The sequence below is a fragment of the Embiotoca jacksoni genome, unplaced genomic scaffold (assembly GCF_022577435.1).
Source record: "Embiotoca jacksoni isolate LCO1_2020_lvr unplaced genomic scaffold, fEmbJac1.0.p SCAF_21, whole genome shotgun sequence".
NCBI classification, from domain to species: Eukaryota; Metazoa; Chordata; class Actinopteri; family Embiotocidae; genus Embiotoca; species Embiotoca jacksoni.
The window spans coordinates 7,567,601-7,591,102 of record NW_027185352.1 but is presented as its reverse complement, the minus strand read 5'-3'; the positions used below and the strand labels follow the sequence as shown (position 1 = coordinate 7,591,102).

General features: G+C 41.3%; 1 protein-coding gene across 12 annotated transcripts in view; it reads left to right on the top strand.

Annotated features, from left to right (window-relative positions):
• wnk1b (WNK lysine deficient protein kinase 1b) overlaps nt 1–23,502 on the top strand; it is a 96,835-nt gene that overhangs the window by 38,175 nt on the left and 35,158 nt on the right. For all 12 annotated transcript variants that reach the window (XM_069156680.1, XM_069156669.1, XM_069156677.1 and 9 more), the window contains exons 3-5: nt 10,414–10,586; nt 17,545–17,765; nt 18,888–19,045. In XM_069156680.1, the coding sequence (XP_069012781.1) occupies nt 10,414–10,586; nt 17,545–17,765; nt 18,888–19,045 (552 nt within the window). The remainder of the gene's footprint in view (nt 1–10,413; nt 10,587–17,544; nt 17,766–18,887; nt 19,046–23,502) is intronic.

Below are 23,502 nucleotides of genomic sequence, written 5' to 3'. Positions count from 1 at the left end.
TGGACAGTACAAATTTGAATTGCTTCTTAGGGTACCTTTTCAATATTATCCTTCTATTCTGGTTATGTCTGCTGCAAATATCAATCCGAGTTTCTCTTCACATTAATTCATTAATTAAGGGAAGTACACCCAACTTGTTTTCTGCCAAGATTGATCAAAATCAGTGGTTGAATAGTTCGATCTATCTTCTCCAAATATTTCACCGGGTTTGATCTCATTGGATCTTTCTCATCTAATCAATAGTTTCCATTTGTACTTTCTCACCTTCTAAGTTAAGGCCAACAGATAGACGAAAGGTAAGTGGCCTCCCTACTGTCTACGATAAACTGTTTCCTCACACTCAGTGTTTTCTCGCTGACTCTAGCTGAATGCATCATCAGGCCATCCTTATTGTTTACTGAAGTATATTAGACGCAAAAAGTGCTGCTACATGATTGGATGCCGATGGCTGCTGCTGCTGCTCTTTAAAAGAGAAACCTGAAGAGTGCTGAAGTTCAGCTAGGGCGTTAATAGCAGAGGCCTACATTTAATGGAGTGTAAAGGGATGGTCCTTCCAGCTTATGTAATCATTTTTTTTTTTTTTTTTATCTGGGACAGCCCTCGCCCTTTCTTTAACTCCGGCCCTAACCTTCTGTTAGATCATCAGTTACTGTAACAGGGTGAAGGACCTCAGTATAGGATGTCATTTACACCTTTTGTAATGCAGGGGGGGGGGCACATAAGCTCACACAAACACACACTACATAACAGCACATATAATACAGTGAAGGGTTTCTTGGTAATGAACTCTTGCCGGTAGCATCTGTTGGTATTTTAGTAGGCTTTAGAAAGGATTTTTTTCCATAATCCCCCTACATTCTGTTTCTTCTTGCTTATAAAGCCGTACAGACTTGTCCGGCATTGCTGTTTTTGTTTTTTTTCTTCTTCTTTTCTCCCAATATTATCTGACTTATAACTCACTAATAAGTAGTGAAAAAGATTTAAAGGTCCGAGCAGCAGATACTTTTGGGTCAACGTCCCATCAACTGTTTGTTTATGATGTGTTAACAGAAAGGCAGGTGGATGTGCACTATATTAAGACTGCAACCTTTTTTACACTCCACACACACACACACACGCACACGGACACGAACAGAAAGAACACGTACGCCCTTAAAAACGTCTGAAGCTCACATATACCGTTGCACACGGGAACACCTCGGCAATGAGGGTTCAAAGAGTGTTCGGCCCCTCCGGGGCAGACAGGAGGGCTTGATATATGACAACCTTTACATTTGAGTTTCTTGGGTTTCACATTTGTTACAGTTCAAAGAACGTTTTACTGCCTTATCAATCAAACAGGACCTCAGAAAAATGAACGCGCAGCAGTTTGACGAGGTGCCACTTACTTTTTAAACATGGACGGGAATGACGTTTGTGTAAAACAAATGTTTTAGTGCGATTTATGGGAAAAAAGAATGTCTGTGTGGCAGGGGTCTCCAACCTTTTTTCCTCTGAGGGCTACTTTGACAAAATGCAAGTGTCTGCGATCTACTCGTGCTTCCAAACATTTACTCACATAGCTGAGCTCCACCCAAACCTGTTGAATAAGCTTCTTTGTGAAGGTGAAGGTAGCAAGCGGGAGATTGTCCACCCGTCAATCGGTCGCGTTGATTGCATCGTCCTCTCGGACGGGTTAAGAAATAAATAGGTTAAAAAAATACTGAAATGAATCACCAAATATACCCGAGCGGCCGTCGATATACTTGCACGGCCCGCCCCAGCAAGTCTGTGTATGGGAAGCACCGCATGTTACTCAAACCTTCCAAGAGCTACTTGGAAACGGCTGCTGCTCGCTTGCAAGAGACCCCTTCTCTATAGACTATAGTATCTATTCTTGTGTAGAGTTGATAGTTTCCACAATGAAATCCTTTATTGCCTTCAATCCCCTGAACTTTGATTTCACACTCTTCCAAAATCCTCCTAATTATTCTTACGCCTGATCCTGAAAGACTAATGGAATAATGAAGCTCGCATAAACAATAATAAAAAAAAAAAGCCCTCTAATGTGGCCAATAGTAAAACCCTTTCACTGGTAAACTCTGGATCCCTATTTTCCTCTTGGATCTGTGTTTCCTCTATGAGCTTACAAAAGAGGCCATTGTTGATCGCTAATCATTTCAATCAAAGCTATAATCAATGAATAGAGCTTTATTGGAGTCCTGGATCTTGGAAGAGGTTGGCTCAGCTGATTCAAGATTTGTGCATGAGTTTGGTATTAGACTGTTGGCTTCAGAAGCAGAGATGATGACCTAGAATTTTGAGTGGATCATAGGCCTGCTCTGTTTTTCTTAAAGCAGTGTGAATGTAGATTTTCATTATTTGTTGCTTTTTTTTTTTGGTCCTCTTAATCTTTCAAAACCTGGCATGTCACCGTTTACCTCATTAGCTGCTGGAAGCGGGATTATTCCAGGTATAATGAGATTCTTTGTGCACGGCATGCTGTTAAGGATTAACACTTAAGAGAGAAGAACTTTACACCAGAAGTTCCACTCATTATCCTTCAGATTTCCTCTTATTACTTCCTAACCCTCGGATCGAGACGACTGGATCAAACGGCCGAGTCAGAGAGTGTGTCATGAAATCCATGCGACTCGCATTTTGGCGGGGAAATATCGCGAATGGAAACACGGAAACTGTGTAAGGGTTAGAAAATGATAGGAGAGGAGTGATAAAAGGAATATTAAGGAAACAGGAAGATGAGAGAATAGCAGTGAGGAGGCAGAGAAGGGAAGAGAAAGGAAGGGAAGGGAAAGGGAGATGAAGCATGACCAGTAGGGCAGAGGGTAATGACTGCACTGGCACACTGTGTGTGTGTGTGTGTGTGTGTGTGTGTGTGTGTGTGTGTGTGTGTGTGTGTGTGTGTGTGTGTATTGTGCAGCCAGACACAGAGAGTTTAGACAATAAGAGTGCACAGTGAGTGGCAGGCTGAGATGGCACCTATTGTTCACACACATGAGTGTCCAACATGTGCACACACACTCATCAGGCTCGTTATTGAACCCATCCTGATGAATGAGGTTGTTTGTTTCGTCTCCCTCAAATCAAGGCAAAAAAAATCCCCAACAGCTACATGTCCTCCCGTAGAAAAGCTATAAATAACACATCATATATATACGAATATAACCCAAGGACGTTCACCATGTATGTGTCTCGACACATTTGCTCCAGATACGACAGATTTTTCAGCCCCATCTAGGTCAGATTACAACACACACACACACACACACACACACACACACACACACACACACACACACGGACACATGGCCCTGGTTACTGCAATATGTAGCGTGGTGATTGATGGGAAACCAAAAACCACCTAAACAGGAGGAAAGAAGGGGGGTGTGGGTGTGCGTGTGTGGGAGGGGGGGGGGGGGGGGGGGTGACAGAAAAAAAAGGGTAAGGGAGGCAGCCGGAAAGACAAGCAAAGAAAGAGAAGGGATATAACAAACAAATGGAATATAAGAGGTGGTGTGTGGACAAGTGAACTTTAATTTTGGTGTTTCCTTCCTTCCTTTCTTGCTTATTTTTTTTTGGCGCGCTATGATGATGAGATCAGTCTCCATCACTTTCTCTGACTTTTATTGGAATGTTTTCCTCTTGTTTTTAGTCGTTCTTATTCACAACAGATGCTCAGAACCATAACAAGCTGTGGTGAAGGTCTTGGAGAGGTTTTGGTTTGTTGTGTGTGTATGTTTAAAGCACGTAGCAGTGGCGGTCTTTTTCTGTACAAGTTTATTAGACGTGTGTGTGTGTGTGTGTGTGTGTGTGTGTGTGTGTGTGTGTGTGTGTGCGCGTGCGTGCTGCAGGGGGGTTCGTGGTTCTTTGCAGGAGAGCGTTTCCAGAGTGCAGGGGGTCTGAGGGATACTTTGGCAACATCCTCATGGAGCGCACTAAGCCTTTTTAGCATGCTCTTATAGCACCCCCGCCCCCCTCAAACACACACACACACACACACACACACACACATCCACATCCACACACCCTACCATGAGGTCTTTACAGTATATAGAAACAAGCCAGCTCATTCACTCAGCCGAAAGGTAATTAAGATATACAGGTCCTGATTTTTCTCTCGAGTTACAGACCAACATTCTTTGGAATGTGGGTCAAGACTCAACGGTTGATCAGAAGAAAATCAAATTGGGTGAAAAACGCTCCGGAGACCTGCGAGGAAATTTTTTAGAGTTCAGTCAGGCTGCCTGAAAGGGTCGTATAATTGTGGTGAAAAGCATGCTGCCAGTTGTGTTGTGATGAAAGTAACACCATTTAGTTTTGCCTCCACTTTCCATCTAATACTTGTAACTGTTGAAAAGTTTTACGTTTGTTTTAGGATGCAGCTGCAGACTTTGGACAGAGTCTGTAAATGCTTTCAGCAGGACGAGCTGTCTATAAACAGCCTCTGAGAAATTGTTTTCTGTACCATCGGCCCAAAGATAATTCATGGGTGTTTGTTTTGTTATTTTTGAGGATATTTTCATAGTTTTATTAACTTTGGTTTTTATTGTAGGGGTCAAAAGTGACATTTATTTTGCTGAAACTATGTATTTTCACATGGTTTTGAACTGTTGTCATGGCAATATTTATTTAACAAATGCACTGTATGACATAAAAATCTCAAAAGTTGCACTTTAGTCTGGTTAAATTGCTGAAAAATGTATCCAGTTGGATCACAATGATGTCTACAGTTTAAGGTCGGACTGTAACTGTGGCAGTTACATGGAAATGTTTTTGTTTTTAATAACATGGTTTATTGGGTTTTGCTGAAAAATTCTAAAAGTCTTTATAAAACATTAAAAAGTGAGTGATTTAAAAGTTTCTAAACCCCAAACACTTACAAAGTCCACGAAAACTAAAATAACAGCCATAAATAAAAATGAATTATGCGTCTAATATTAAATTGAGTCAGTATCAGATTGTTATTACAGCTGCATATCACCCACTCCACAACAAATACAATATTGGTACCCCTCTACACTGCAAAAGTTCAAGCAGGAAAGAGTGGAAATTTATCCTCTTACCATTTTTTCCCTAAATTTATTGGAGACGCTACTTAATGAAAGTCAGATTTTTTTTTTTCTACTGTGTCTTATCCACAGGGTAGAAGAGGGGTATACTGTTGATAGTGTTGTTGTTTTTATACAGTTTTTAAACTGGTATATGGGCACATGCATGATTTTTTAAATAAATCCCAGAATCCTGCAGGAATTCTTTTCTGGAAAGCGGGAACAGATTCTGGTGAGGAACCCTGGGAAATACTCCAACCTCAGCCCTGACACCGGACTGCTTGGATCATAAGCTCCTAACAGATAAGCATCAGGTCTTACTGTAGTCTGAAACTTAGTTTCTACCAATTTTTTTTTTTTCCAACCAGTGAAATTGACAGGATAGTGTTTTTACCTGCTTTTTTTTTATTTTTTTAGTGGATTTTTTTTGGTCCCTTATGTAAACGAGAGAATTGCTGTTATATAATGAAAATCCTGAGAAACAGGCAATTCTTTGGACATGGTCAGTTATATTAAATTATTCATACTATATTTAGACTTCTGAGAAGTCCTCAGGAGAGATGAGGCACGTTGGACAATATCCTGAGAGTTTGCCACCCATAAACTTTAAATAGGATAGCCACAGTAATCTGTTGTAGCGTAGTTCTAGTTTACCATTTTTTTGTGCGTCTCTTTCCTCTGTTGTTACCTCCTTCCATCTGGTGCCGAGAGCTCTGCTTGGGGTGCAACAGACCGGAGCAGATGATCGCAGAGCGTCCAGACCAGACGAGTCGATCGGAGAGTATCAGCTTTCAGCCTCTCTGCAGGAAGCTGCAGAATCACTGTAACACTGCAGATCGTGTTACCGCCAGCCTGTCTGGGTACTTAATTGCATCTGGCTTTACAGTATGTTCGTTCCCGTGTGTCCTCAGGTGGATGTTACAGAGCAGAAATAGGGCAGACACACTTAACGCTCTCACTCATCGTAGGGTGGAGAGGAAGCTTCTTTAAAGTCCTCAGACAGGACAAGGGACGACGGTGAGAATGTGATGCCGGGATTAGAGAGTGGGAAGTCCTTATGTCCGGAAGGAGTGTGTGCAAGTGTCGGATAAGAGGCAGCAGATTCATGCTTACAGACGTATCTTGTTTAGGTGTGTGTGTGTGTGTGTGTGTGTGTGTGTGTGTGTGTGTGTGTGTTTAAGAGAGAGAGAGAGAGAGAGAGAGAAAGGTGGATAGAAAGTGAGAGGATATTTCTGACAAACTCAAGTCTCATGATGTTTTGAAGCCCGGAGGAGAAGAAGGGACAAGAGAGAGTGCAGGAAAGAGAGAAAGAAAACACTCGCTCTCAACAAGATGAATCAAATTAAATTCCTTAAATACCAACGTCCTGAAAACAATTTAGTCTTTTAAATGCTCTCCTTTTAGTTGTGCTTTCACGGTCTCCATTAAAGCCTCTACTCTATGTGTGAGTGGCGTGAAGCCATTATTACACTAGAATGAAGAAGGAAACATTAATAATAGATGAGGAAGCCCCCTTAGACATGCTGTCGGCATTCTGTTATCACGTCTGTGGACTCACAAATGCAAATATGCACACACACGGGCGTTTTTCTCATCGCTTCAGAGGACAATACATCGAGACCAACACCTTGAACCGCACCTCAAATTTGATATATATGTTTATGGAGACCAAAAATAAGTTAAGTCCCCAAAAGATGAGTGTGTAAACAGATTTATATCATTTCAATTCAAGCACACACACACACACACACACACACACACACACACACACACACACACACACACACACACACACACACACACACACACACACAGTCAGAGCGAGAGAGAAAAATAAGTAGAGTGAAAAATGGAGAAGTAATCTTCCAGTTCCCGGAGGGAAGCGTCTTAACAGTGATATGAGTGGTCAGGGTCTCTTCTAAGTGCTGCTGGGAAATGGATTGTGGGCTTCCAGTCAGTCAGGTGACCCTACGGCTGTGGTCATGTGACCACGGGATCATGTGATCATAGTAAGAGAGAGACAGAGAGTAAGACAGTGGAGAGAGAGAGGCTTGGTAAGCACACACATGGATGTTTTGTGTGTCAGCTGCTAATGGGCTATCATCAGGGTTGCTGAAGGATGAAGGGATAAGCTGTTAGAGGCCAGCGCGCGCACACACACACACACGCACACACACGCACACACACACACACACGCACGCACGCACGCACAACACACTCTCCACACACGATGCACTTCAGAAATACACTGAAGCTTTCAGACTTCCCTCACTCTCCCTCTATCTCTATCTCTGTGTGTGTGTGTGTGTGTGTGTGTGTGTGTGTGTGTGTGTGTGTGTGTGTGTGTGTGTGTGTGTGTAAGTCATATGATATAGATGAGGCCCCGGGTTATACAATATGACAATATGAGATCATCACCTCAGAGATTGTCCTAATCTCTGAAGCAGCTCACAAGGTTTTCTAATAGCTTTATAACATTTCAAAAGACTCTTACATCGTGACCTCGCAGTGCTGGATTTTGATTGGCCAGTGCGACGAGTGTTGGGATACAACCTGTTAACGTTAACATTAAGGAAATTCCTTACCTTCATGTCCCGAGAGCTTTGGATTCGGTGTGTCTGTTATAAAATCAGGAAGTGCGCTGTAGCTTTAAATCCTTTAAATGACTGATGATAAGCATCTTCTTTGTCTCAGATGATTTGCACTAGAGCACTGAATGCTTTTTTATTTTTATTTTTAGAGATTAATTCATATTCAAATTAAGTACTAAAATAAAACCATACAATGCCGTTTAAAAAAAAAAAAGCCTCTTATTTATAACATTTTATGAAAGATGTCAGAATATTGTTGATGTTTTTGAATGAAACAACAAACCAGTTGAACTGGAGTCAAGGTATCCTCATTGGACCTCTTTTTAAAACTGGTTGCCATGGAGATAATCCTTGAAACGATGCTGAGAGTAGGTGTTTTACCTCAAACGTCTGATCTTGCATCACCATTAAAAAAAAAATGCTCCTTAAATGTAAAACGCAGACATTTCTTTTCACTGTGATTTATACTTCCTCTATTCTTCCATAAAAACACAAACAGCCTCTGTGTTTGTCCTGCTGCTCTTTCTGCGTTCATCTGCAGACCAATCTATTTGTTCACTTTGCTGTAATTTCATCCTCCTAAAAGGGTCACGGACATTATGAAACATCCTGAATGTGTGTCATGATTTCCTCTCAAAGCACACATTTCTGTTTGTTCCAGGTTAATTGGAACATCTCTCTCACATTCGTTATAATCTTTCCTTCTCTTTTTTTTTTGTTGTTGTTGTTTTTAACCACATCTGTTGCAACCCACTTGTAAATGCAGGTTAGCCTGTGAGGACTTTGGCATTTGGGATGAGCTGATAGAGGTTACTGCGACCACATTTTGGCATTAAATCCTCGGAGGTTTGAGGTTTCGTCACCTTATTTTATCGTCGGCAGGCAGCACAGATTTCTGTTTATTTTTGGGGCAGTCATGTGCTGAATGTGTCACCTACAGTTAGACACAGAGCTGATGAAGAAACTAGAAAACCGTTCAAACACACTCGCACGCAAGCAAGCAAATAAACGCGCAGATTCTCTTCAACGACTACACAGTACGTTCGTTTACATTCCACCGGAGGTAATTGTATTAAAAAGCAATGAATTATTTAGTCACTTGAAACGAAAGCGGACATAGAAACAAACACACACAACACACGTTAGATGCAGGTGAAAGCGTGGAACCTTTATACACGCGTGTTTACGTACAAATACACACACAAAGTTATTCACGAGAACTGACCAACACGGCCCCGTGTCTATGGAGGTATCGGTGGCGGTAGAGTTGGAATGCCCATTAAAGTGTGTGTGTGTGTGTGTGTGTGTGTGTGTGTGTGTGTGTGTGTGTGTGTGTGTGTGTGAGAACGTCATGGACTACGATCTGAAGGACTAACGATGGAGAAGCTGGAATCTTGAGGATCTGATCTGTGTTTGAAGAAACAATTGGGAGTGTGTATTAGTGGGAAGCCAGCGAGGAGATCATCCGTGCGTTAATATCCCCATACTAGCATACTGTTGTTCAGTATGCCAGAAAAGGATTTGGTGTGTCCCGATACATAGAATATGAAATGCAGTGTGCCAAAAATACCAGGATGTCCTTCTGCATCCGGTCGTATTTTGCAGTGTGCAGGTCAGGACGCCTCCTAGACTTTTCTGACCCACAAATCAAACCTATGCACAGCGGAAGACACGTCACGCCGCCTGGGCAGAGGAGAGAAGCGGTGCTCCGCCCGGCTGCAAATCCAAAAAGAAGAATAGGAGACGGCATTGAGGAAGAAGTGCAACGTTCAGTGTCGCGCTCGTTCCAAAACGCGTCCTTTCTCTACAGATCACGACACATACGACCAAGAGGAGTGTTCGAGGCGGATTTTTGACGGTACATACTTTTTAAGAAAAAATAAAAAGTAGGCCTTTCAGAATGCAGCTCATGTACCATGTTCTGGACCTCCAGTTAAACCAATGAGTGGATTGACGTGAAATCCACTGGCTACAAGTTAAATACAAAAAAAATGTATTGGTTCTCAGCTTTTCAAATAAGTCTTCCCCGATAAGCTGGTCGATAGATTGGTTGAACAAAACAAACAGTGTGCTGGACATTTTTCAGTATGTTCTGACATTTTATAGACCTGACTATTCATGATTTATCAAAAAAACAATCAACACAGTAACTGATATTGAAAAGACGAATTAATTGCAGCCATACACTCAAAACCCTCATCCACAGTGACACGTGCTGTTACATGTTCTACCAGTGGAGGAACTAAAAGGCTCACCGACTGTAATTTTGGTTCGAGTGTAAATATAAATCTTTTTTTTCATAAATCACTTTCATCAGCCAGTTTGTTACAAAGTGCCTCTCAAAGAAATGTAGCTGGTACTGGACAGATGAAAAGAAGAAACACAGCCTCACTGTGATGGATGTCTGTGGCTCCTTTGAGTTGAGATGAAAGGACGCTCCCGTTTTATCCGTGTCCACGTCCACTTCTACAGCAATACAGCATCATTTTCCGAGTGTAGCAGGCATCACATTTCATCTGCTTTTGTATTTTAGTTCCATGTTGACATGCTGCATCCGTGTCAGATCATCGATTCCTCAACCACTTTTCTTCCTCTTCTGTGTATGAGCTCCTTTCTCTCCCACATAAAGTCTCACCCTACTTGATTTGATTGCAATTGCACTCACCGCTGCACTATTGAGACAGCATTGGTTTGTTTGGGAAAATATTCCTTCCCTCCAGATTTCTTTATTTTGTGCATGCAGGACTAACTTTCCACGTCTGTCCTGTTTGCAGGATCGCAAGCTGTCCAAGTCGGAGCGTCAGCGTTTCAAAGAGGAGGCCGGGATGCTGAAGGGTCTGCAGCATCCTAACATCGTCCGCTTCTACGACTCCTGGGAGGGGCCCTGCAAAGGGAAGAAGTGTATCGTTCTCGTCACTGAGCTCATGACGTCAGGCACGCTAAAAACGTGAGTACATCAGGGGGGGGGGGTTTCTAAGATGTTATTTCAGTGATTTTTCAGGGTAAAAAAACCAGCATCTAAAAGGTGTCATGTCAGGACTTCATCACCAACTGCAGCTGTTAGTGGGTCAGCCAGTATGTTTGACTCGTCACATGTGGTGTGCGTGTTGTATGACTGTCATGCAGAGTATCTATGTGACTGCTTGCTTGTTTCGTATTTAATGAACGTGACTCTACTGTGTCACACGGCTTCCAAAATAAGATGATTTCAACTTTTTCCTCATTCAATTCTAATCCGTGCCAGCGCAACGGGCGTCTGTCAGTCTCTGCCCCCGGCTGTGGCTGTCATTGCACATGCCGTGACTGAATGCCGGGCTCTCCGCTGTGTAGAAGTGAATGTGAATGTGATTGTGATTGTTTGAGCCCCTGACACAATAAAAGGCTGAACGTGGCGTGGCGCAGAGCGCCGCGCCGCCCGCAGCCCCACACAGTGCATCGTGGGGCATGGGCCCACCTGCCAGCTGCTGCTTCTGCTGCAGATTCCTCTCATTCCTGACATCATTCCTCTCTGTGTGTGTGTGTGTGTGTGTGTGTGTGTGTGTGTGTGTGTGTGGAGGGTGGGGTGGGGTAGGGTAGGGTAGGGTAGGGTGGAGGGAGACAGTTGGATAACTGAACTCATACTGTGCACACAGTTAAATGAAGTCACAGAGGGAGACAGAAAACCACAGTCCGAGAGGCACAAGCAGTCAGATGGATAAGTAGAAGTAAAAGCAGCTGGCCAGGGTGACACACCAGTGACCCACCTTTGACCACAGAGTGGGAGAATTCTTTTAGCAGCAGATTACTGCTCTGGACAGTAGCGCCCTCCACTGGAAGACTGGAAGAAAAGCTTCAAAAATGTCGGCACAAATGCAGAAGCATCCTGCCGACATAGCAGCAGCAGTGGTGGAATAAACCGAGTACATTTACTCAAGTATTGTACAAAGCAGAGGTACTTGCTCTTAACTTGAGTGTTTCCATTTTATGCAACTTTCGAATTTGACTCCACTAAATCTCAGACGCAAATCTTTGGCTTTTTAATATATTACTTTGTCTGCCTTGTCTTCTGGTTTCTAAAACTGTCAGAGAGATTACAGTGTTTTATGCCCTTTCTGTCCAGTGAATATCTCCAAATCTGATGATTTTAACATACATTTTTCCTGATAAACTGAAAGATTAGATGTTCGTTTATGGTTGGAGAAAAATTCGACTACTTTTTAGAATAAATAAACTGTTTTAAAACCCACTTGGATTTATTGGAAAATGCTTACTTTTTTTTTCTTTTTTTTTTTTTTTTTTACCTTAAGTTTTTAGATGGTCCTTACATTAAAAAAAAAAAAGCAATATAAACATATGATACTATTACTGTAGATTAAACTAACCAACAGTACATAAAGTAGTTAAAATAAGCACAACCTTAAACATCTACAGCAGTAAAATGCACATTAATTCAACAGTAATTTTAATCCAATAATAGTAAAACATTAAAAGTGAGCAGTTACTGCAGAGTGTGTACTTTTACTTCTGATACTTCAACTATATTTTTGTTGATAATACTTACATACTTTCCTTAAGTTAAGTTTAGTTTTGAATGCAGGACTTTAACTTAGTGAAGTAGTGGAGTGTCTTCATAATACCTACTCATACTTTTACTTAAGTTAAGGACCTCAATATTTCCTCCACCACTGCATAGCATTAAAATGAACAAAACAAAACAAACAAAAAAAGGAGTTTAAATTCAGGAAAAGTGTTTTCCCCCTTTTAGGTTTTACTTTAAACTTTTATTTACTAATGTAAGAACATTAGTAAATAAAAGTTTAAAGTAAAACCTTGGTCAAGAAAAAAAAGTAAAACAAGTATGATAATGTGCTAATATTTCTTAAGATAATTCAAGAACAGTAATTATTTATCGAACATGCTGTATACCTCACATTATCAGAATTCTGCACTGATTTGGATGATATTATTATACTGTACATAAAATATGCGCACATGATACCAGTGTTACATCATTGATTCATCTACTGATTGTATTATTGTATTATTCGGCTTAAAAACGTCAGATAATGGTGAAAATTGCCCATCATGACTTCAAATGTCATGTCGTGTCCGATCAACAATCACGAGTTTACTATTATAGAAGGAAATTTGAAAAGCTGAATTTTGCTTTCAAAGGTCTTAAATAATTGATTACGTGCCGATTCATTCAGCAGGAAATAGATTTCTCATTCACATAAGCATGTTTTTTTTGTAAGTATACGCAGGGCATGCGTGTGCGCTCAAGAGCAGGACAAAGGCTGTGCAGAGATTTGGCCGTGATCCAGATGAAGCCTCAGAAAGGAGCGGAGACTGTTGCACACTGAAGCGGTGGAAAAAGGAAGCGAGATGACAAGAGGGGAGGACTGATATGGAAGGAGAAAGACGGAGGGGATGGAAACACTGACCAGCATGAGTTCAGTTTATTAGAGCCCACTTATCTGTGCGTGTCTGTGGGTGTGTGAGAAAGACCTGTTGGCACTGCTCTGCGTCAGCGGATCCAAAACTGCGTACTTGTCGTGTTATTTACTGTTAAGAGTATATATTTGCATGTTTCGCAACATGCAAATCCGTACCTGCGTACTCGGGTATGTGTGTTACAACGGCAGCACGGTTCAGTGACTTGTGTGTAAGCGATGCTTTTGTGCAGTGTCACTCCGGAGCAGCATGCCACCGGGTTTAACTGGTCTGTCAACACGGTGCTGACTTCAGAATGGGAGAGAAAGAAAGCAGAGAAGACAGGCGAGGAGGGTGGGTGAGGAAGAGGAGGAGGAGGAGGAGGGAAGAAGAGATGTGCTGTTTCCTAAGAGAAGTAATGTGAGAAATGAGAATAAGAGAGAGGTGGAGTGTGAAATAAAGATGTAAGGAAGTGAGGAAGAGCTTGACAGTCATGCAGATGTACATTTTGATGTGTGTTGGACTTTAAAAGTTGAGAAAACAATATTTTCCATCTGATAACATGTTTGATAGTTGAAAAGTGAGCAGGAGGCAAGACATCCGACTGCATCGAGGTATCACCAGCGTTATACTATGTTGGAATAACCACGGGCAAATTTGATCTCTGAAATATTTAAATGATTAACAACTAATGTGATTTGTATATTTAATAAGTAATCCCAAGTAATCCCTGTAATTGAATGAAATTTAAAACAAATTGGGGGCGCGCAGTTGGAGATATCTTGTTAAACTTCTCGCGCGGCTGTGGCTCAGATGGTAGAGCGGGTTGCCACGAATCATGATGTTGGCGGTTTTATCCCTGCTTCCTCCTGTCCCCGTGCCAAAGTGTCCTTGGGCAAGACACCAAACCCCAAGTTGTTCTTGTGTACCAACAGGTGGAACCTCACGTACCACAGTTTGTAAACCGCTGCGGTAAATATTTGGCAGATTAATCGATATTGAAATGAGTTGCTAGTTCCAACTTCCAACTGAGTCGCTCTCTTCAGGGCTGTCTGTGGACACGGTGGTGTAAGAAGGACATGGGTCCTTAACTTACGTAGAGAATAAAGAATCGGACGAACAAAGTATCAAAAAGTAAGTAAAAGTAGCACTCGTATGTATTATTAGTAGTTTAATGTTGCAGTAGTTTGTGATGGAGCTACTTTGTACTGTTCCGTGGTTCAGTCCATAACAGTGTGTTATATTTTCCAAATGGATGAATTGCAACATTTCCCTCTGAAGTAAAGTAGAAGTATACATTTTTCTCAAATGGAAAAACTCAAGTAAAGTAGAGCGTTTCAATGAGTGGTTTTCAGTGCTGGTGAAGATGCAGCGTCGCAGCTACAAGCTCTTACGCCTTCTTGCATGTCGGACGTGTGTTGGAGCAGACCGGTCCGTGTCGCTCGCTCCACAGTTGTCCGAGCTGCTTTCGCACCGGTGAACACAGATTTGCAGTCGTTGCGTTATTGCAGCAGCTGGCGACTCTGTGGAGCTGCAGGTGATGCCGCACGAAGACTCACCGATGCTGCTCTGCATCGGGTCGGCGGTCTGATTCTCAGAGCAGCGATCCAAAAGGGTCGAGGCTGTTTTTGCTGCAGGGCCAGCTTATTATTCACCTATTATTGCTTCGGTCAAGTTTAAAGCTCGGATATTGAATCAAATGCTGTAAATAGATCAAGGAGAATATTGTTTATAGCTCGTAGAACCAAAGTTCTTTAACAAATAAGCTAAATCTAGCTAAATCAGATTATCGTGTTTGCTGTGATGCTGTGAAATTGACGCATACCGGCAAATCATAGAGATGATGAGTCTTCAAACGGTTGAACTCCTTTGAAACCTCCACATCAGCAGGATGATCAGAGGATGACTAAGGAGTGCACCCTGCTTCCCGTGTCTCACTGTGTCTGTTTGGCACCTCACTTAGATTTCACTGAACAGCCGAGCAAAGGAAGCTGATAAGAGAAAACACTCTGCCAGGAATTTAAGCATTGATTTTAAATGAGCTAATTAAGAGACAGACCACTTTATTCTGAATCTGTTCTTCCAGCTTTTAATTCTTAAGATTAGACAGAAATGTCGTCATCAGTAATTGCATCTGGCTGAGTAAAGGAAAATAAAACCAACTGCATGCTTTTTAAGCTATTGTGCTTGCCCGAGTAGAAGAGAAATGTTCTGGAAACACCGTACGATGCTGTTGTTCTGCTAACTCGGGTCAATTTCCCTTAAACTAACGTCTCTGTCCCGTTCGGTCGGCATTCCCACCGTGTTTCAGAGGCATACAAACCAGGTGGAGTGTCTCCTGATCACCCACAGGTGTGGATCTGTGATGGCCTGGCAGCCTGTCAAAGGGTGTTTCCCTGCTTTCCACTGTATTCTGGGATGGTTTCCAGACTCTCATAACTCCAAACAGGAATGAAGTGGGTAGAGACAACGGACAAATATTCTAAATTACTGATTCAAAATTATACAATTACACATCAAACAGTGCCTTGTTGTTCTCATTCTAGGAAATTAGAAGTGTATAAAACAAATAACGTGGCCATGGCCAAGCTGAAAGACATGATGAGATACAACCAATGCTTATTGTAAGATCAGACTTCCTCTGCACTGTTAAAAAACAAATCAAATCATCAGTTTGGCTGCAATTGTTTCATTACAAGTTCCAAAAAAATTGGTATTTGACTGAGCTTGAGGCAAGATTTTGTAACCCTTTAACCTTCTGTTGAGCCTTTAGTAGAGCACATTTTGAGTCCTCACATTTCATTGAAAAATGTGTTAAAACTGACCCATAACTGAGCCAACATTTCCTTACTGGAAGTCGGCAACACAAAAGTCAGAAATAAGAATGTTGTTTGGTGGAATTTCCAAAGCTAAGCATTGTTTTTTTTCCAACATCTTCTACTTTCAGGAGTGTTGCTGAACAGCATTACTTACAGTAACTTGTTACAACAAAACAAAGTCTAATAAGGGTCGAATCATTTTCTGAAAACGCTCTACCAAACAGTTGCTTGGTCACTTTTTGGTAAAGCTGGTGAAGCTAAGAAAATGTAATTACAACTGACCACACAGTTAAAAAAAAAAAAAGTCTAATCATTCATTTTTGTTGATATGATAAATATACTGGTATTCAATTATACGTTTGCTGAAATAATTTTATTAGGATTACGTTTTATTGTCAAAAAAAGAGATTAAGTTACTTCTCAGCCGTTTGGTAGAGGCCTATGTTAAAATAACTGTGGGGTCAGTTAAAAAAAAACACGGATGGTTTATATGCTTGCTCCTCGGAACTAAAAAAAAATGCAAAGAAACATTTTCCATTGCTTTTTTCGTGGTGAGGAAAGGGTTACATTTATTGGTGTGAAAATTACTTATTAAATATATAAAAGACGAGCTCAAACTAACAAATATGAATCTAAAGCGTATTGAATAAAGACGAGTCTTCAAACTCTTTTAAACCTCTTTATTCCATCGGTAATTTGGCCTTCAGTATCAGACCCGAACCCTTCAGGCACCGCAATGTCTGTCAATGATGGTCTCTCTTTTATTCTGTGTTTATTTATATCTTTGCTGGTATTTATGATGATCCCTTTAAGCTGCAAATAACTGACAGTAATCCAATTTAGTTACGTAAGCGTTATTCTTTAATTGAAGCATTATCCCTGTTTCTGCCGCTCCACTCTCTTATCCAGCTATTGTCCACCTCTCCTTGCTTTGATTTGGAATAATATATTTTCTTGTATATGGTTTTCTGTGTCCTGGAGTAATATGTATAATAGTGTTTAGTGCATTTAACAGTTCAAACTATTCATCTGTAGCCCTCAACCTCATTTGAGGTTCTGTTAATACAGTTATAAAGCAGCTTTGTTCGCTGGACTACAACAGCATGGACAAATGCAAATATCTGTCAACGACTAAGTGACTTAGTTATAAAGCTGCACCATTAGTTGGCTGAATGAATCCCACCTGACTGAATGCAGCGACTTCCGGTATTTATTTCAAATTAAAAACCCTTGTTTCAAATTTACAGCACTCTGGCGTTTCATAAACGGTCCAACAATTTACTAGGTTTTTTTTTTGTTTTTGTTTTACTAGATTTTGCACAGAGCTCATAAAAATGGACGTATTCTCCGGGTCTGAAAAGTAAAACCAATGCAGAAGTGCCTTAAACTACAATACCACTATTGGCCTGTAGATGCTGCCTTCAAAAAACCACTCTGGATCCAATAAACTCTCATCCATTAAGTAACAACTTCTCTCATGAAATTTCCACAAGTCGTCGTGTTCTCAGTTACTAAATTGTTGTCATTCAGAGAGGCCACATGTTAGCAGATATTGTGTTCGGACAAATGCCACTTGAACGGGATTCATATCTGTCGATGCAGGACTGAATCTGCTTCTCTGACATATATTGTTGAACGACCTTGTTTCTTATACGTGATTTCTTTCTCCTGCAGCTACCTGAAGCGTTTCAAGGTGATGAAAATCAAGGTTCTGCGTTCGTGGTGCAGACAAATCCTCAAAGGTCTTCACTTCCTGCACACCAGGGCTCCGCCCATCATTCACAGAGACCTGAAATGTGACAACATCTTCATCACGGGGCCCACGGGCTCGGTGAAGATAGGAGACCTTGGTCTGGCTACACTGAAGAGGGCTTCTTTTGCCAAGAGTGTCATAGGTATGTCAGCGCATACAAACCGCCGCTTAAGACACAAAGTACTCTTGCAGGAAGACATTTATCTGTCAGACAGTTCGCTGTAAATCAGAGTGAAATATTCCTGTTTGTGAAGGTGGAGAAAGTGAACCAACTGACGTAACTTGTACTAGTATTTGCATTAATAATAGCCACCTTACATGCACATGTCTGCACATGCTACTCGTAGAAGCCGAGAAATGAATACATGCTGAACACGACACACACGCCTACTGAAGATTAATTTGACTGCTTCTAAAATGTCTGGTTGTTAAGTCAAACCGCAGATATTTGAAGAGTGAAACACCAACCACTCCGTCTGCTAGAAAGCTAGGATTAAGCTGTCTGGAGATGTAATAGCTGCATATATACACACACACACACACACACACACACACACACACACACACACACAGACGCAGACCGAAGACACACAACACATGCATCTAGATTACAACAAACACTTGCACACACAAGTGGAGTAAAGACTCCCCTGTGCTCCACATATTAACTCGGCTGCCTCTCAGTAGTCTAGTTGTCTAGCTGACCACAAGTATTTTGGTATCCACGTGTTTTCTCACACAGCAAGTACATGAATGCGCATACTTTCATGCACTTGAGGGCGAGATTGACATGCTCAGTAAATCTCACAGCTTCTTGGCGCAGTAATTAGGCCGACCTCAAGTATTTGAACACATGCAGAAATGCACACTCGAAACAAATACGTGCTTCCAGTAAGTCGGTTTGAAATTTCCAGCTGCGTTGAGGGATTTTATTAGATTTAGAACCATTAATATTTATAACATTTCAGTATTTTTAGTGTGTTTTTAAGGTGTTTGCAGGACGTGGACCTGATAATGTAAAAGTTAGGATTGTGGGAAGTATGAAAACACATTATTTAAAAGAGGGAACGTGACGGATTTGTATTCACGGAGAAGAGTTCTTGGTTTGTTGGAACAATTCCATTGATTTTGAAGACGTGATTATCTACAGCATGTACTTCTGAGAGGGATATAGGAGGGAATGAAACAAATACAGGGCCGACATGATCTGAACTCCAGGCACCATGTAAAAGTTTTTTTTTCTTTTTTTTTCCCTCTTCATTAGGTACGCCAGAGTTCATGGCTCCGGAGATGTACGAGGAGAAGTATGACGAATCCGTGGACGTCTACGCCTTCGGGATGTGTATGCTGGAGATGGCTACCTCGGAGTACCCCTACTCCGAATGTCAAAACGCTGCCCAGATCTACAGACGAGTCACGAGTGTAAGTCTGCGTTCGCCGCTCGGCTCAGTATGTGTGGGACAGCGAGCGAAAGTGTTTCTTTTTGACTCCCTCAGAGGCCGATTGTGACATTCACGTGTTGTATTTAACAGCCTTGTCTGTGTTCCTCGCCTCTAATCTCCGTCCCCCTCCGCCCGGCTCCCTCTGCCACTCCCCCCTACACTTGTTTACTGACTGCATTAATAAGTTTGGCATGATTTGCAGGAGATCGAGTCATATGATGGTGTTTTTGCACAGTTCGGTCTATTTCCCTCATGCTCCCTCCCAGACTCTCACTCTCTCATGCAAATAGGTGAAAGGGAAACTGTGGCACTATAGCACAGTGGGAAGAAGGAAAAAGTACATTAATAATATATCGAGTGGCACAGCCCTCACCAAATGACTCCTTTCACAATCAGAATTTGATCCGTTCGGCCCATAAATAACATTTATAAAGTCTGGAAATGCTTCATGACTGAATTATTTGATCCCAATTCAAGTTAGCGTAGGTCTAAACTGGAAATTAGCAGGCTTGGCTAGAGCATGCTCAGGACACATTTGAAAAAATATATTTTTTTTTCAATTTCTAAGTAACAAAAATAATGACATCATGTTTTTTGATGTTCTGAAATGTTCTGTCTTGGTGTGAATCCATATCTTTCTTGGATCTGTCTGTTGACAGTCAGATAAACTCTGACATCAGCAACATCCGGTCGGGATGCACCTTTAGATTTAAAACCATATCCCGTTTTCTAAAACTTTAATGACACTTGGCTGGAAATCATTCATGAGTAAATGAGACTGAGTCAGAGAGGAACAGATGCAATCAGAGGCTTTTTTTTTTTTAAAGTGGTACTGAGGTCATCACCCCACTACAGACACACACACACACACACACACACACACACACACACACACACACACACACACACACACACACACACACACACACACACACACACACACACACACACACACACACACAGGGAGATGAGAGCTGTCCCCCTCCTTTCCTCCCAGCACTGAGTTCATCTCTGTGGAGGCTGATAGTGACGGTAAATGGACCAGAGGAATTTAATGGAAATCTCTTTTTATTGTTTTCTCTCTCCGTCGTCCATTATCACTCACATCTCTCTGACTCTCTTTTATGCCAATTCTATATATTCATTGCTTTATTACCAGCATCAAATCCTGTTTATGCTAGTAAAGCATCAGTGCTGAACAAAAAGGATACGCCAATATTTTTGCATATTTTGCTTTAATAATCAATTTTAATCAGAAGGTGCAAGAACTACAATTAATCTGGAAGTACCTCCCAGTGATTAACAAGAAGACTATTGTTGCTTAGGCAACAATAGTGCAACGTCTTCCTCAGCCTAAAGAAGTGCTTCTGTTCCCTCAGGAGAAATCTAACATTAAGATTTAATTATAACTTCAGACCCACACTGACAGCATCGGAATTTTTTTTTCTCTTTTCTACCATGCACACCAAAAATAAATGTGTTCCAAACATTTTGTATTTCAAATCCCTTTTATCTAAATATGAAGGTCAGATTTTGTTACTTTTACAGGATTTATTCTCATATTATTTACACATTTGTTTACTCTCGTATGCTTTAATCGGCATTCGGTTTTAGTCTAAATTTTCATTTTAGTAAAGGTTTCAGCTTTCAGTGCCTGTCCACACTATCTAACCGGCACTTTCAAGTTGAAAGGATTTGGATTAAGATCGCCTCCTGCATCAAACCACCCCTGTGACAGAAGAGAATCAGCCCTCTCTCTTCGGTCCTTCTTTCATCTTTCTGTTTTTTGCATCTCTCAATTTGATTAAAGAAGCTTTATGGGCGGTAATCCAGGCAAGCAGTATATTTCGATCCATCCGTCCGTCTGGTTCTTTGTCTCTGTTGCCATCCTATCCCTCTCTCTCTGTTCCCTCCTTTCACCTACATAAGAAGGAAATCACGTCTTCAATTTGATCAAACCATATTTGATTATCGCGGTGACCTCAGCCTCTGTTTGTGTGCATGTGTTTGAGATTTGCAAAACATTTAATCAAACTGCCTATTTGAATTGTCAGTAGTTGTTATTGTCACACACTCGCACACGGAAGAACCTTGTGACAACCCCGGGGGGCTCCAGTCACCTGCTTCCTTTCATTTCACCGGCTGAATCAGCCGAAGCAGGTCTCCACCCTCCGTCTCTCCCTCTGTCTGTCCTCGCAAAGTTACTTGACCCCTGATATGTTTCATCTGTAAAGTCTGAGAATCAAACTGTAAATTCAGAAAACATCTGAATCCCACACAGAAACAAAGAGGAATGATCTGCAGTGTAGCTTACAAAAAAAAAATGTTGTAGGTCTATTGTAGGCGAATTATTAATCTTATGGAGCGGTTACCACTTGCATTCACGAACAAAATCTGCCTTTTTTTTTTAATTCAATGTTGTTTAAGGAATTTGGGCTGTAAATTCTGCTTTTCTATTTCTGCCTTTACTTGAAATTGCTCCGATATTTCCTTTCATCTCTCGTTACATCAGGCTGTGCTATTTTCTCCAACTTGTATGATACGAGTTAGCAGTCTGTTGCAAGAGTTACATCCCCAGAAACTAACGTTTGATGTAGTGGTTTCCAAATTCTCCCTTTAAAAGCTGCCGAATTTAAACATCTGTTCCACTGTTCAGGGAGTAGCAGGGAATTTTAAGAACCCTTTTCCGGACAGGGAATTTGATCATTTTTTGGGACAAGTCACGGAATATCAGGGAATTGTGTTTGCCTCAAATTGCATCAAAATGTAATATTTTCCATGCATGTAACTATAAAGTTAGTTAGCTGGTTATTGTCAATGTGTCTGTTTGGTAGAATTAATGGTCACTGACAGAAATGTAAAATGTAGTGTAATAGGTTGCGAGCTAATTATCATTATTGTTAGATAAATATTTTGCGTCTGCAGCCAGTATTGTGACATGTATTTAATTTCTTTCAGTATCGGTGCAAACAGAGAGGCGTGTGTCTGCCTGTTTTTAACAGAAATGTTTCTATGTTTCTTGTCTGCTGAGCACAACAGGCAGCCTTTTTTTCCTGTTCATTAGAGGTCGTGGAATTTCAGCTTTTTAGTCAGTGTAAGTCAGGGAATTTGACATTTGACTTGGAGTTTGAACCCTGTCATGAGGAGTTGAGACAATTGACAGGAAAGGAAAGCAGAAAAAAATTATAGTTATTGTTTCAGACTTTCTTCGTATCATCGCTTATTATGAATTACTGGATACTTTTCCCTTCAGGTCTGGAGAACTATTTTAAAATTATTCAAATTAAAAAGGCCCTTTGTATTCTTTTGCATTGCTGAAAGTCAGAGGGACGTCTGAGAGATCAGGGAAAGTTTGGGGGTCTGTTTTATGGCTTATCTTCTTATACCTTGACATACAGTGTTGTTGACATGGTTCATGGTCCTTCTGGAACATTCCTTACCTCCAATCAGCCTTATTAAACAAAAAAAAAATCTACCTCTCTCTCTCCATCTCTCCATCTCTCTCCATCCCTCCCTTCTTCTGCCAGACTTAATACCATTACTTCCTGCGTCAGTCCTAACTTTGTTTGGTCCTGGAATCTCAGCATGTGTGTTTGAGAGAGAGGGGATGGGGGGGGGGGGGGGAGCGGGAGGGGGGTAGATGGAGAGATTGGGGTTGTTATGTAATGGTGATCTGGTGGGGCAGCAAGAGAGGAACAGGCCAAGAAAGAAAAGAGAGGAGGAACGCAGGCTGGAGGGGTGAGCAGAAGGAAGTGGTCATTCGCTGCGTTACAGGTTGAGCTTCTGAACCGTCTGTCTGTCTGTCTGTCTGTCTGTCTGTCTGAACAGCAGTCAACAAGTTTAGACTAGAACTTCTTTTCAAAGACACTGTCAGTCAAACTGCTCTGAATACTCTGTAGGTAAGTTACTCATTTGACATCTTCAAAACTGTCCGTCTCCCACCGGTAACTGTTCCTCCTCTTTTCATCTTTTTTGTGACTTTATGTGGCTTTATTTTGTCGGTTTGATAGTTTTAATGTGTATTTTGAGGTAAAGTAGTGAATTAGTTTAATTTGCTATATGTTTTTAATCATAGTATTTCAGGTGGGCACTTCTTAGCTCAGAGATTTGACACAGAAAAGGCAAATTTAACTTGTTACATGATGACATTTGAAACACGAGCATCCTTCGCCGACACATTGAGAAGACAAATGTACTTTATGGTGCATGTCGTTTGCGGGATTTAGTTTCTTGCCTTTGCTTAAATCTATGTTGTTCCTCTGTTAACCCAGTGCCAGTCTTTGAATACAAGGCCTGGTCATTAAGATGCCTTCTAGCAGACTGTGTAGCTGAAACTGGGCGGGCCTTTAGAGGTTCCTTGTTCTTAGTTACTTGGAAGTACTTATAATCTATGACTATGGCCGTTTCCCTTCTAGTTTAATCGAGCAGTAAAACCCT